General features: G+C 46.8%; 2 protein-coding genes across 2 annotated transcripts in view; one reads left to right on the top strand and one right to left on the bottom strand.

Annotated features, from left to right (window-relative positions):
* Positions 1-4: 4 nt before the first annotated feature.
* Cebpd (CCAAT/enhancer binding protein delta) lies at positions 5-1,121 on the top strand (the record flags this gene model as incomplete). The annotated part of the gene is made up of 1 exon (XM_004633422.3): positions 5-1,121. A coding segment is annotated over one exon (744 nt), but the record flags the coding sequence as incomplete, so codon positions are not given.
* Positions 1,122-1,952: 831 nt separating this feature from the next.
* Positions 1,953-15,224, bottom strand: part of Spidr (scaffolding protein involved in DNA repair) — a 380,505-nt gene continuing 367,233 nt past the window's right edge. Inside the window, exons 13-16 of the mRNA XM_023717681.1 lie at positions 9,009-9,102; positions 7,762-7,876; positions 7,474-7,527; positions 1,953-2,609 (exon numbers count right to left, since the gene is read on the bottom strand). Of these exons, the coding sequence (XP_023573449.1) occupies positions 2,448-2,609; positions 7,474-7,527; positions 7,762-7,876; positions 9,009-9,102 (425 nt within the window). The 3' untranslated portion in view covers positions 1,953-2,447. The remainder of the gene's footprint in view (positions 2,610-7,473; positions 7,528-7,761; positions 7,877-9,008; positions 9,103-15,224) is intronic.

Consider the following 15,224-nt stretch of genomic DNA (forward strand, 5'->3'; position numbering starts at 1 on the left):
GGCTTTCTACGAGCTGGGCCGGGCGGGCAAGCCGGCCCGGGGAGCCGAGCCGGGAGGCCTGGGGGAGCCGGGCGCCCCCGCCCCTGCCATGTACGACGACGAGAGCGCCATCGATTTCAGCGCGTACATCGACTCCATCGCCGCCGTGCCCACCCTGGAGCTGTGCCACGACGAACTCTTCGCCGACCTCTTCAACAGCAACCACAAGGCAAGCGGCGCGGGCGGCGCAGGCGGCCTGGAGCTGCTACCCGGCGGCCCCGCGCGACACCCCGGCCCCGCCGTCCCGCGACAGCTCAAGCGGGAGCCGGACTGGGGCGACGGTGACGCACCCGGCTCGCTGCTGCCCGCGCAGGTGGCCGCGTGTGCGCAGACGGTGGTGAGCCTGGCGGCTGCTGCCCAACCCACACCGCCCACGTCTCCGGAGCCACCGCGCAGCAGCCCGGGGCCAAGCCCCGCGCCCGGCCCTGCGCGAGAGAAGTGCTCCGGCAAGAGGGGCCCAGACCGCGGCAGCCCCGAGTACCGGCAGCGGCGCGAACGCAATAACATAGCCGTGCGCAAGAGTCGCGACAAGGCCAAGCGGCGCAACCAGGAGATGCAGCAGAAGCTGGTGGAGCTGTCGGCCGAGAACGAGAAGCTGCACCAGCGCGTGGAGCAGCTCACGAGGGACCTGGCCGGCCTCCGGCAGTTCTTCAAACAGTTGCCCAGCCCGCCCTTCGTGCCCTCTGCCGGCGCCACTGACTGCCGGTAACGCGCGGCCCGCGCCGGGAGACTCTCCCACCAACGACCGATACCTCAGCCCCGACGGCCCGGAACGTGAGAGCCGCCGGCGCCGGCTCCAAGTTCTTTGGGACAAGTGAGAGAAAGGAAGCTACACCTGGACTTACCGCCTCTGAACCGCGAGAGAAGCTATACGTGTTTATTTTCCCTTAAATTATTTTTATAATGGTAGCTTTTTCTACATTTTACTCCTGTTGATGCAGCTAAGGTACATTTGTAAAAAGAAAAAAAGACTTTCCAAACAAACTTTGTATTGCAGATAAAAGGTTTTTAAGAGACTGAGCATGCTCATGTTTTTATATTAATTTTTACAGTATTTGTAAGAATAAAGCATTTAAACTCGCTCCTGCTTCCTGTATTCACAACGATCCTTGCACCCGGCATGCAAGGACCCCGCAGGGAAGGCGCGCTCTAGGACCCGGTGTGCGCCTGCGGGAGCCGGCTTCAGGACGCAAAGGTCTGCTTGCTTGCTGGGGAGCGTGCCAGGGGCCCCCTCCGCATCTGTAGGCTTGGGCCAGGCGGCAAGGCCCGCCTGGGCTCACTTAGTTACCCCAGCAACATTCCTGCTGAAGGTGTGCCCCAGAGCATGCTAGTGGCTGGTGGGTTGGGGGCCCTGCTGAGAACACCCCAAAGTTCCTTATCTTTAGATGGCAGCTGAGGGGTACAGGGTAGAAGATGGCTCAAGTGACCCAGAGTCCTGTCTTAATTACGTCGGGCTTTCTTGGGATTTTGCTTTCACTTTTCTGCTTCTTAAACAACAGGGAGTGGTTTTCCAAATATAAGGACAGAACTGTCAAATACACGCCTCAAAGCCACTTGAAACCTGCTATATTGCTAGCGGTAGTGTTTCTTGGCTTAATCCAAAAAAGCCATCTGCATTTTCCTTAAGAAAACTGGTAATGGGCACCTTTCTTAGTCTTCGTATCTAAGGGTGTATTATGCAATTAATTAACCACGGTTGTCATTATGTTGCTATAAGGAAGAAAACAAAATATTTGGTGTTCAAAGATAATTGATTTATAACTGAAATCTCTGCCAGCAACGTAAATGATAACTGACTGCTCTGAGTCGGGGTAGCCTTTGTTCTGTACGCACTATCTGGGGCCATCCGACAGGCCAGGCATGTGGTAGACCAAGCTACTTTATCTCTGTATTATAGCCCTGTCACACTGGTTACACTTTATGGCAGCTTGACCTCTGCCATAGTTCTCCAGAACATTTCCCCAAAATACTGAAATGCAAAATGCTTAGCTTACACATGTATTGAGCACAATGTGGGATATAAGACTTTAAGTTTTCCAGAGTATTCTTGGGGTGAGGGGTTAAAATACTGCAAGGAAAAGATGAATCATGTTAAAAAAAAAAAAAAAAAAACTTTAAATCTACAACTGTACAATGTAATTCTTTCAGATTGATATTAAGGCCTAAAACAAATATAAGATAAAGACCCAGGCCGAGTTGACCTTTACAAAGATGTTTCCTATCTTGTGAATCTTATAAAAAGGTAATGAAAAAAAATAGGAAAGATATTTTAATTTAGAATTCACAAAACCATCTTAAATTTGCCCCAGAACAGTTAAACTTTTATTTTAAGATCGTAAACTCTACTTGCTCTGTCCATAGTTAACAAATAACTACCCCGACAGGCCCCACTGTCACCCTTACAAAGTTCACAGGTCCACGGGCCAGGGCGGGCGTTCCTCCTGAGCTCCTGCGCCCAGAAGCTCAATTTCCTCCAACGCGACAGAGCCAGTTGGGTGGGTGGTTATGGACTGGACAAAACAACCGAACAACCCCACCTCCTTTCCGAGGACGCTCTTCACATCATAACTCTGTAGCGATAAAGGCATGCTGGTTAAAGCAAATAAAGTTAGCCCTGGACATTCTGTTCCCTGCAACAGAACGGGACAGGCCAGAGCAGAGGCCCTTTCCTGGACTCTGACCTTCCCTGTTCAAATGGTGAGGGTTTTTTTGGGGGGGAGGAAGCGGGAGGGATAAAGTGCTGCCTAGAAAATTCCCCTTTCCTAGGGAAAATGAAATCCTATATTTTGATAACTAAGTTATTTTCATGTAAGTATTATGTAAAATATCAATGTTTTAGTGGATGCCATGAAGAGCTGACCTAGGAACGGCCCTGGGGACAAGACAGGCGCAGGCTGGGCGGGGTATGTGGCTCTCAGCTGTCTCCCACTTCCTTCAGGACACTTCTCCAATCTAGCAATGCTTCCGGTCAGAGGATTTCCTGGTACTTTGCCCCAAACTTCCCTCTTCAGTAGGATCCCATTTGTTCTCGAATCCGACTGGGCTAAATGCTGCTTTTTGTGTTGTAGTAATAAGACTAAGCTTTGCTTCACCATGGGCAGTTCTATCTCTGGATGAGAACACAGGTACTTCATGGGGTGAAGGGTTCCCATCCCCACCAAGGTTGTACTCTGATTTGGCCTCTGTGCATCAAACTGCAGAGCGTTTGTGTTGGAGGGCAGTGGCTGAAAGTGCACAAACCTGGAGATAACAGCCCTGGGCTCCTGGGAGCTGGAAGTTCTAGGTGTGGAGACACCTGAGAATCTCCACAACAGTCCACACAGTACATACTAGTGCTCACCCTTCTGCCATTAGTGTGCCATGCTCACAGACATGGAAGCTGAAGAAGCCAGGAGATGTGCTGTGCCCTTCTCATCAACTGGGGTCTCACTGCCCTCCATGATTAACTCACGCAGGACAAGATTCAGCATAAGAGACTCAATGTCCAAAGCTTGGTCAGGAAAGGTGCCAGGGTTCTTCGTGGCTCTCAGCACTCAGATGTGGGCTCAGCCTTGGCTGGGGACTAGTGTCTGTGAGCCCAGCCCTCCCAGGGGCACCACCTGATATCCAGTGGAGCCCAGATGGCCTGTCCTGCTAGAGCCCTGCCCAAACTGCAAGTCTGTGTACACAATATTGAAACCACTAAGTTTTGCGATGATTTGTTTTGTAGCAATAAATACCAGGGATCAGTCTGGGATGTGAACGTGACTCTGAGGCCAACTCACTTTCTCGCCTGTTACATTGTTTCATCTCCCTACCTGTTCTTCAGGCAAGGTCTGAAATACTTAGCCTACTTACTGCTATTTGAAAGGATTTCTGGCTTCTTTGGTTTTCTAAAAAAAACAACTCAAAAACCCTGTTGTTTAATGGGGAAGATGAAGGTCACACTTGCTGTTCAAGACAGAAGAGAAGTTGGAGCAGAGAGCCTTCCTTCATGCTCCATGTCGCCAGGATGGGTGGTCCAAGGCCACTCATTCATCTCCTCATTATGGGTTTACTATGAGCTTGACATTACAGAGCTGGCAGTGAACAGGACAGCCTTGAGGCTGCAGGTCGAGAGGGAGGGTACCATTCCATACAAGGAGGGGTCACCATTCATTGCTGGGAGGAAACTGGAAAGCTGGGTAATTACTCTTTTAGCTGGCTTGATATGTTGTGTGAGCCTGAGGCAGGAGGCTGAGGCTGGAGGATTACAAGTTCAAACCCATCCTGTACAACTTGATGAGACCTTGTTTCAACATTTAAAAATGCATGGGCTGGAGACATAACCCAGTGAAGAGATTCTAGTTTCAATTTCCAGTATTAGGGGGAAAAAATCTACTTAGTGTTAGGTTTGGCTCCATCGCCTATACATGGAGTTCAAATTACACATCTTTCATATTTGGGGAGAATTAAGATGAGGTTACAACAACGGTGCCAGCCAATTCACACGCACTGTTTGCATGAACGTGGATCATGCATGAAATGTGTACAATATGCATAGCCCTTAATTTTTTTGTCCTGAAAGGGAATAAACTCTAAATTCAGGGCCAGGGAGATAGCTCAGTAGAGTAAGTGCTTGCCTGGTGAGTGCAATGGCCTGAGTTCAATGCCCAGTTCCGCAAAATTAAAGAAAGAAAGAAAGAAAGAAAGAAAGAAAGAAAGAAAGAAAGAAAGAAAGACTCTAAATTCATTGCTATAATGTTACACTGAGAAATATGAATGACAGCTCTTTATTTTTACATATGCAGCTTGACCTCACCACACAATAGGGACAAGATCAAACTCAATGCTCACAGATCCCAACTGGAAACAGTGTTTGCTCCAGGGACTGGTTCTTGCAGAAAGTCTGAATTTGATTCTTTTGTATTTTGGTAAATGTGCACTTTCACCCCAAAACTCACATAAGCCAGATGGGTATACTGCTCTTCACATCTGGGCACAAGCATTTTGATAGCCACCTTCTCCCAGCTCTCTTCCAAGCCAGATGCAGAGGCCTGAGTAGCCGTGGCAAGCACAGCTGGGGAGGAAAGAAGCCTCCCGAGCACTGTCCTCTAGGTTTGGAGCGTGGCTCGGTGCATGAGGGTGGGCTCTCAGCCCAAAGCACCCCGGGGCTATGGTACCCTATGCCCCTTCACACAGCACATGCACAAGTACGTGCACGCATGTACACCATTCACATGCACACATGTGCACACACATTCATACAATACACTTCCTCCTGAGTGCCTCACGAGCAGGGCTTTACCTATGGTAACATTCTAGTTGAGAAATTACAAGTGTGAGAGGAACACGGCATCTCAGCCAGTGTGAAATCACAGGGAGGTGGGAGGACCTCTGTTAGGGTTTCCTGGTCTCCAGCTCTCTAGATGAGGGTTGGGATAAGCAGGCAACACATAGCACTGTCACTGCAGGCTTCCTGGAGGAAGCCCCAGACTGCCTTCCTGGGAGCCTGAAGGGGCCCACAGAGCACCAGCCTGCAGTGCCCAGCTCTCACCCAGACACCATGCAGCCAGGTCAGTGTGTGAGCTGTGTGCCACACCAAGGGTCCTTGGTTTTAGTTTGTTTAGGTGTGGGGTTTATTTTATTTTTTTGGTTTTTCTGAGATAGAATCTCATTTCTGTAGTTCAGACTGGCCTTAGGCTCACTATGGAATCCAGGATGGCCTCAAACTCATAGTGATTCTCCTGCCTCAGCCTCCTAAATGCTTGGATTACAGGAATGTGTTACCATGTCCAGATTAGGTGTTAGATTTGGGTTCATTATGAGTTCGTAAGCAAGTGTTTCTACAGCTTTTCCTTAACATTCTCCAGGGATCTGTTCCCTGAAATCCCTGATCTCCCATCTGTAGCATTTGCCCAACCCCTTAGAAACCAACACCGACCTTAGAAACCTCCAACTTCTCAACCTTGGGTGGCCAAAAAGCAGGAGACAAGGAGTCAGCCAACAGGCATGGCTGTCTCATCACCTACTCAGCATGGAGGATTCCTTAAATCCCCATCGTGGGTCTCCATGTGAGCAGCCCAACTTGCCAGCTGGTCGCTTCTGTGGAGCTCACAATGACTCTGCCTTCGTGAGCTCTCCCTGGGGTGAGCCTTCTGTTACCTGACAGCAGAAGGTGGATCTTGCCCCCGGAATGGCGGGGGGCCTGAACAGGGACATATGTGAGAGGGTGGTGAGCTAGGCGCTCAGCTCATGCCGATTGCTAACTTTTGCACAATCAGGAAACACTTGCAAATGCACCCTCCTCCAGGCTGGTCTGCCTCCATACCTACTTGTGCAGTGGTGGCAGGCAGCTCAGACAAAGGGTTCGAACTGGAGCACAGTGTCATCGAGGGCTATGAAACTGGTGGGCTTAACCTTACAGGGGACAGAAACTCTCTTCAAAGCTCTGCAAATCCTGCTGCTGTGGAAGCAGGGGCTGAGAACTGTGGCTTAGGCCAGTGATGCTCAAAGATTCTGAACATGATTTATCTGCATTCCAATTTAATCCAAACTGATAGCCATGGCCTATGTGAAAGAGGGCAGCTGCTGTTTGGTGGGGCAGGGCTGCTGTCCCACTGAACGCAGGGCTGCAGGGGACAGGACAGGGCAGGCCTGGAGAGGAGCCGCAGGCAGTGGACGAAGTTAGCCTATGTTCTGGGTAGAATGAGAGCTTACACATGGCCATGAGGACCATTTGGAGGATTCTGCTTAATGGGCTACAGTTGTCTGAGGGACGATCAGCTTTCTCTGTGCCTACATCCCAGGAGGCTGGCCCAGATCAGCTCCTAGATGTGGACCCTGTTACAGACACCTCTCAACCTGGCACCTGCCCCACTACCCCCAACCCTAGCACCTGGGTTCCTGGTGCCCTTCTCCGGGTTTAGTAACTTAGTAATTCAAGTCACCCATAATGCTTTTAATTGGCTCTGAAAAGATAGGTGGCATGTTAAAGAATGAGGTCCCATTTATGAAGGCATTCACAAGGCAAAAACTGACCTTGGCCCAAAATTAAATAGGTTCAGTGACTATTTTCTCAGAGGAGCACACCAGCTTTACCAAGTCTTACTACAGTAATTCCTGAGGCAGGCAGAGTTGTGAGGAACTGTAGCAGTGTCTGTAATCAGTTAGGGTCTAGACTATCCAGGAACAAAAAACTGAAATGTAACTCAGGCAATTCTGTTTCATGACTGTGAAACTATGGTCGTGGGGTCCCAGCCTCCAGGCTGTTACCATAAGCAAGGCCGCAGGAACATTTTCCTGTGTCTACTTTAAGTTTCTTACTGAAGAAAGGCTCTGGCCAACCTCAGTGGGCATTTGTATCCTGGTTTCACAGCACTTTATGGCAAGCTTTGCTGTAACTGAACATACATGGCAGAGGGGGCTACTTCAGGGTCACGAGGAGATGCACACCTGGCCAGGCCCCAGACTTACCCCATCCTTGCAGGCGGCAAACCTCAGCAGTGAAGAAATACTGCTCTGCAGCAGCTGCAACAGCAGGGAAATGGGGCTGGGTCAGACCTCAGCAGTGCAGCAAGTGCTCCTGCAAAAGTAACTCCTGGCCTGAAAGTTCACAATCCAAACTTCCTGTGTCATCTTAGAGTTTTAAATAAATGGGCAGTGTGTTCATATGGGGCCTCCCCGCTTCCCAGAAGTGTTGCTGGGAGCTCCTACCCACCTAAGTCCCACCCAGGATGCCCACACACGTGCCCTGGCTCCTACCTTGACCTTCACACTGCACTGGGGCCTTGCAGGGCAGTTCAGAAAGATCTGCAGGTGCCTCTTGAGAGTAGGAGCTGTGACCACCCGGGAACAGTCTCCACAGGAAAAGGTGCCTCTGGTGTGTGGAGATGCAGGGGAAGGGAAGCATTGGGGAGCATGCATCAGAGGAGCTCTGGCAGGCAGACACTTCTCTACGCACACATGTGCCAGTGAGAAAGGAAGGTCTTGTTCTGAACCAAATTCCTGAGCCCAGCCAAGGGCTAGCCTGTCCAGAGGGAGAAGGAGGAATGTGGCTGTTCTGCGGACCCTGGGCAGTCAGAGAGGTATGCGTTGTTACCGTGTGAGGTGGAGCAGCCTCTTAAGAGGTGAAGCAAGGCCCTATGGGAGGCTGGGGAAAGCTTGGCCACCAGGTCTTTGGTCCCTGCTGCTTCCACTGCACCCACACACCTTGAGCTCCCTACATGATTTAATGATGACTTGAGTGTACACAAGGCTGTTAACCCAAAGGTTTCATGAGGACATTTGTTCTTCCCTTCTGAAGAAGTTAGCTGGCTATGGTGGTACACACCTGGAACCCCAGCACATCAGAAGGCTGAGGTGGGAAGATTACAAGTTTGAGCCTCACATGGGCAGCTTAGTGAGTTAGTAGGATCTTGTCTCTAAACAAAAAAATAAAAAAGGCTGGGCCTGGAGGTAGCTTAGTTTAAAGGCCCTTGTTCAATTCTCAGTACAGGGAGAAAAAAAAAAAAAAAAGGAAGAAATTAAAAAGAAGCAGGCAAACAATGAGCATGCTCTTTCTTCCTGTCACAAGATAAAGTCCGTCCGGAAGCCAGGGAGCCAACTCCAAAGGAACAGAGTGCGCGGACACCCAACTGTGATTGCGGGAGAAGGTGCCGGCAGAAAGGCTGGGAGGCAAGGGCAGCTGGTCAGAAGCTGCTCACTGATCTCTGGACAAGTCTGCACTACCACAAAGGACATGCTGCACAGGCACCTCTGGGTCTCACTTATTCACATGGCCTCCTTTTTTTAAACTGTCCTGACAATAAAGAAGCTGAGGGCAAAGGCCCAGGAGGAGCTACAAACCCAGAAGAACTCCCTATTAGAAGACCCATCAGCCCCATGAGCTCCTTCCCGCAGTTCAGCTGGGGCTGGCTCTTGGGGAAGCCATCAGAGACGGAAGGCTGTGGGGCCCTGGTGCTGGGTTGCTATTCCCCTGTCAGAGCCCTGGGGCTTCAGGCCAGCCTTACCTGTCTTCCAGCCTTTGCTCCAATTGCCTGTTGCCACACTGGTCACACACAGGCCAAGAAAATTCAGTACTCTCATCCATGCTGACCACAGTGCCTAGGGTGGAGGGAGAGGAAAGTCAGACCTCAGAGAAGCTCCTGCTTGAGCGCTCATATGACATAAGGGACTTTAGAATCTGTTTCCTCACTTGGGACTATTATCTAAATGTTTATCTAAATTTCCATTTATTGCACATATGAAATCATGATAATGAAAAAGTTTTATAATTTGTCTACACCATCACCAGCTAGCCAAAGATTTTTTTTTTTTAATGAGACAAAGTTTTGCTGCATAGACCAGGCTGGTCTCAGACTGGAAATTCTCCTACTTCAGTCTTCCAAATGCAGGAGATTATAGGCAAAACCCACCATTTCCAGCTTGGATTTTTCTTTATTTTTTTTAACAAAGATTTATTTATTTATTTGGTACAGAGTCATGCTACGCAGTTCAAACTCAGTGATCCTCCTGTCTCAGCCTCCCCAGTGCTGGATTCAGTGCAGGACCAGCTTGGCATGTGGTACCAGGGACTAAACCTGGATCCTTGAGCTTCCCAGGCAGGCACTTAGACCACTGAGGTTTCTCTCCAGCCCTGGATTTTTATTTTTAAGGTAGTGAATCTTACTGAAGGAAGAATGATGGAATGGAAATTTAGATAAATAAAAACCAAGAGTTCAGTTTTCTTTTAAAAGAATACAAATTTAATAAATTGAGAATCAAAATATTAAAAAGTTGCATATTTCTTATTCTTTATTTTTTATACCTGTAATAAATTCTGGAGTATACCAATTATTTGCTATAACATCGTCCCACATGTAAGCATTTATTTGAAAATTTAAACTGAGTGTGGTTGCGTATGCCTATAAATTCAGCAACTGGGAAGGCTGAAGGATGGGAAGTTTGAGGCCAGCCTGGGCCACTCAGTAAGGCCATCTCAAAAATAAAAAATATAAAAGAGGGAGAGATGTAGCTCAGTGGTAGACTACCCATGGATATGATCTCCAGTACTGTAGAAAACATCATCAATGAGATTTCTGACAATAGTCTATGCAGATTTTCATTCCACATTCAGAATGCCTCAGACAGCTAACAACTACATTACCTTGGTGTGGGGGAGATACATTATTCCTGAAGTTTTAAGACATTCTTATCCCTTCATGATCAGTGTGAGCAGTTTGCAGCTTAAGTAAGTGGAATAGACATCAGGGATCTGACCTGATCTGCTCTCTCTCTCGATCTCTCTATCTCATTCTCTCTGTGTCTGTCTGTCTCTCCTTCCTTCCTTCCTTCCTTCCTTCCTTCCTTCCTTCCTTCCTTCCTTCCTTCCTTTTCTTCCTTCCTTCCTTCCTTCCTTCCTTCCTTCCTTCCTTCCTTCTTGGTGATCCTCAGCATTATACTCAGGGACTTTCTCTAATTTCCCCAGCTGGGATTCACATCCTTGATCCTTCCACCTTGGTCTCCCAGAGTCCTGGATTACAGGCATGTGTCACTACATCAAGCTGTGTTCCCATTCTTGAAACAAAGTGTTTATTCCCTATTAGAATAAATAATAAGAAAAAATGTTTCTGTAGAGGATAAAAAAGAATTATAAAAACTAGAAGGCTTGGCTTATTACAGTTCATTCATGCAATGCAGACTTGAATGACTGCAAAACATTTAGAATAATAGGTCTTGATTTTGAAAAAGCTGCCTGAGATAATGACACTGTCCTTACAAAACTAATCAAAAGTGAGAGTCAAAGGGATAAGGCAGTAAAGTCTTATAATGCACCCAGAAAAAGGTGTTGGCTAATTCAGTAACAGGGGATGCAGGAGGAGACGCAAAGGGAGAACCGAGCAGTTGTGTCCCCAAACAGCTCGGTGACCTGCCCAGGCTGGTCACAAACACCAGGCTGGTTCACCGCAGAGCTTAGAAACAATTGCTAAATACATTAACAAAAATAAGCTGATACTAATCGAAGTTGCTTTTCACCCTGGATATTTGTGGGTGTTAAGAGCTTTTACATTTATATGCAATTAAGTAATTTTTTTGAATTAGAGAGTAAGACAAGTCTACAAACCAGTGGAAATCATTCAGGGCAAACTTAAATGAATTTCATCGGATGGTTGGGAAGTACAGTATTAATCAGTTACTGCTGAGAACATTCCCTTAGATGAATATCAGAAAGAAAAACAGTAACAGTTTTGCCAGGTGACCCCACCCTAACTGGCCTGCCTGCCAAACTGCCTCTAAAACCTTCCCGCCTGTCTTACACACAGCAATCTCTTAGGATAAGCCCTGTCCCCTCAGTTTGCTGATGAGAGAAATGGGCTCACAGACTTATTTTCTTCTGTCTAGAGGCTGAAAGGTGGCTGGTGGCAGCACCAGGCCCCTCCTTCCCAGAGACAAGTGTCACATGTGTGCATGGGTACCTGCTTCCTCAGCAGAGCGCAGGTGCCCAGCCACAGGTGAGGGAAAGAAAAAGCAGCACAGCAAAGCACCCTAGAAAGCAACCCAGAAAGAGACAGGCACACACCGGGAACAGACAGGTACAGTGCAGATGACAAGGCAGCTGTCCCTGGCCAGGAGTGAATGTCCTCCTCTCACAGAAGCCCTCTCCTAGGGTGCTGCACACACCTGCTCTGTCCTCAGGGGGTTCAGGGCCTGCTGAGTCCAGCTCTGAGAGCAGAGAGCATGCTCATCATTCAGCAGTGAGAGATGCTCCTGCCCAGCTGACTCTGGGAGGTGGCCCATCCCCAGTCCTCACTTTCTGCAGGAGTAAAGGAGCCCTGATGGAGCTGTGCTGGGCACAGAGAGGGCAAACGGGCAAGGATGCGAGGCTGGGAGACCCTTGTCATTGCCATGGAGCAATGTGGACTTCAGCTTCTCCAGTGGATTTCCCCCTCAGGCCAGTGTAGTAGGACACCTAGCTGGAGTCAGTCACCCGCAGGGCTGCATTCCAGGCAGGCTTTTACCAATCAAGGCTCCTTTGTAGTAGGGGCTTTGCTTTTCCTTTATGCTCAGTCAGCTGCTTCTTATTGGAGGCTCCTGCAGCACTGAGTCCTTCTCTGTGAGGACAGCCTGTTTATACACATCATATATCCACCCATAGACCTGCAGGGCAGCTTCAGAGCAAGCTGGACGCCTAGGAGGGAGTGCTATATAAAAATGGCAAGAGGAGAGAAAAAACCTTGAAGTTACCTAAAAAACAAGAGCATTATGGAAAGAACACATGAATGCAAAATGAAATACTAGGTATTTCAGGGGCATGGTGGCATACATGTGCCTGTGATCGGGGGAGGCTGAGGCAAGAAGATCACTTCAGCCCAGGAGTTCAAGGCCAGCCAGGGCAACACATCCAGATACATCTCTTAGAAAACAACAACAACAACAACAACAACAGGGACCAGGGAGATAGCTTATCCGTCTAAGTGCCTGCCTGGCAAGCAGAAGGACCTGGGTTTGATCACTGATATGGCATGCCATGCTGCCAGAACCAGGGCTGGTAGCATGTATCTGTTATCCCAGCACTCGGGAGATTGAGATAGTAGGATCACTGTGAGTTTGTAGACCAGCCTGGGGGCTACAAGAGTGAGCACAGGGCCAGCCCAAACTGCATAGTGAGACCCTGTCTCAAATAAAAACAAAACAAAACAAAAACCAATCAAGTCCCAAGCCAATCAACCAACCGAAAAAAAGACAAACCCTTTTATATTTCCTAGTCTAGTACTGCAAAAACAAAAACTGAACAACCACTGAGTTCAAGTCACTGTGAAAACAGTTACCCTTAATGTGCATGTGCTTAGCCACAGGGCATCCAAACACATGAGGCAAATGGATGGAGCATGAAGAGATAAATCCAATATGTGGTAGGAGCTTTAGTACCCTCTATCAGTAACTGACATATCCAGCAGGCAGGCAGAAACCTGTAAGGGTAGAGTTGAGCTGACAGCACCATCGACCAATAAGATTTAATAGACATTATTAAATTCTCTGTTCCTCAACAGCAGAATGTACATTCTCCTTATTATTTCTTTATAATAAGAAATATATTTTCTTACTACACGACTGCATAGCCCAGACTGGCCTCAAGCTATGAACATCCTGTCTTAGCCTCCACACTTGAATTATCGGCATGAGCCATGGAGCCGGGGCAGAGTGCACATCTTCCTCAAGTCACACAGAACATTCACCAACAAAGACCACATCCGGGGGCATGGAACAGATTCTTAACAAATTTGAAAGTATGTTCTTAGACCACAAAGAAATTAAAACTAGAAATCAATAATAGAAAGATAGCTGGAAAGCCCCAAAATATTTGGAGATCAAATAACTTAAGACTTTTCAAGAGAAAAAATATTTTGAACCAAATGAAAGTAAGTCTATCAAAAATTGTAGAGTATGCAGCAAAAGCATAGTACTTGGTAAAAATTTACAGCATTAAATGCATATGTTAGAGATGCATTTAATGATCTAAAATAAATAATCTAAGTTTTCATTTTAGGAAACAAGGAAAAGAGTAAATTTAAATCAAGTATGGAGAATAAAAGCAACAACAAAGTTATAGCACAAATCAAAGAAACTGGAAATACAATTAATAGAGAAAATAAAAATCAACAACTTGTCTGTGGTTATTCCCAGTAGCTCTATTCCTCTACATGGGGACCAGTTCTTTACTAAGAGTTAAAAGAGTGGAAACAACCTAGAAGTCCACCAGCTAATAAAAGAATAAACAAAATGTGGCATATCTGTACAATGAAATATTTTTCTGTCATACAAGGAATAAAATTCCGATAAATGCTACATCATGGATGAATGTTGAAAGCATTATGCCAAGTCAATGATGCCAATCAAGGAAAGCCACAGAGTGTATGATTCTACCTAAATGAAAGGCCCAGGACAGGCAAATTCACAGAACCAGAAAGTAGACAGACACTGCAGTCTGCTAGACCAAGGTGTGGGAGGTGGGGTGGTGGTAGTACTGACAGTGAGTGTGGGGTTTCCTTCTGTTCCAAGGTTAGGTTGTAGCTAGGCTGCACAGTTCTGAGAAATACACTGAAAACACTTTTTTTAAATTTTGTGGTACTAGGAATTGAACTCCAGCGACTCACAAAGCTAGGTACAAGTGCTAGTGCTAATTACATCCCAAGAACTTTCAATTTTATTTTGGGACAGGGTCTCGGTAAGTTGTGAAAGGTGGCCTTGACTTTGCAATCCTCCAGTTTTAGCCTCCCAAGGGGCTAAGATAAAAAATACGTGTTCTCTTCTGGAGGGTTAACAACCTAAGTTTGCAGACCAAAAATTAGAGAAAAAGAAGGGCTGCAAGGACAGTCAACATTTTGGCCCTAGCCTTTCAAGGTCACTGAAGACTCAGGACATAGGAGAATCTGTACTGTATGTATTGTAACTCAGTTTTGTCCCAAATTTTCTGATCATGGAAATTATGGGGCCACAGAAGAAAGTGATAGATGATGTAGAGTGTGCCTAAGGAGAGTCACATGGAGAGAAAACATTCTCTCAGGCTTTCACAGAGAGCAAATTGGTCAAGCACTGGCCGTGACTCATCCACATGGCTGACACTGACAAAGGATCTACAAACTGCGGTACAGGGTTTCAAAGTAAATCCTGAGGGTACTTGACTAATCTTATCAGATAGAAAAAATTACATTTCTTATTATAGGTCTTGCTTTATCCTGGTCTTAACCATCCCTCAGAAAAGGATAAAAACGAGGTATAAAAAGTAAAGCCATATTAATATGATGAGCTGTAAAAGGCTCAAGTCAACAACTTCAGACATTGCCAGTCTTACAGAAAACCCACTACTAATGGACTACTAGACTATATTGGAATATTTTGCTGAATTCACACACCTACAATATTTAAATGACAATAGAATGCCCTTCTCTGACAAAACTAACCAGGAAAGGGGGACACAATTTTGGGGATACAATGAACGACTATTTTGTATCTGTATACTCAAAATAGGATAGTTATACAGCTGCATTCTCTTAATTCAATGACTAGACAGATTTGTTCTAATAGTGTTTGTGGACAGGATATCATGTCTGCATCTTGTACAATGAATAACCACTAAGACAACAATATGCAATGTATTAATTATTGAAAATGTGCTAGTAATTGGTTTTGAAACTGTCTCATTGCTATTTGTTTCTCAATAAAATTATTTATTTATTTATTTATTT

This window comes from Octodon degus, unplaced genomic scaffold, assembly GCF_000260255.1.
Source record: "Octodon degus isolate 3935 unplaced genomic scaffold, OctDeg1.0 scaffold00054, whole genome shotgun sequence".
NCBI lineage: Eukaryota > Metazoa > Chordata > Mammalia > Rodentia > Octodontidae > Octodon > Octodon degus.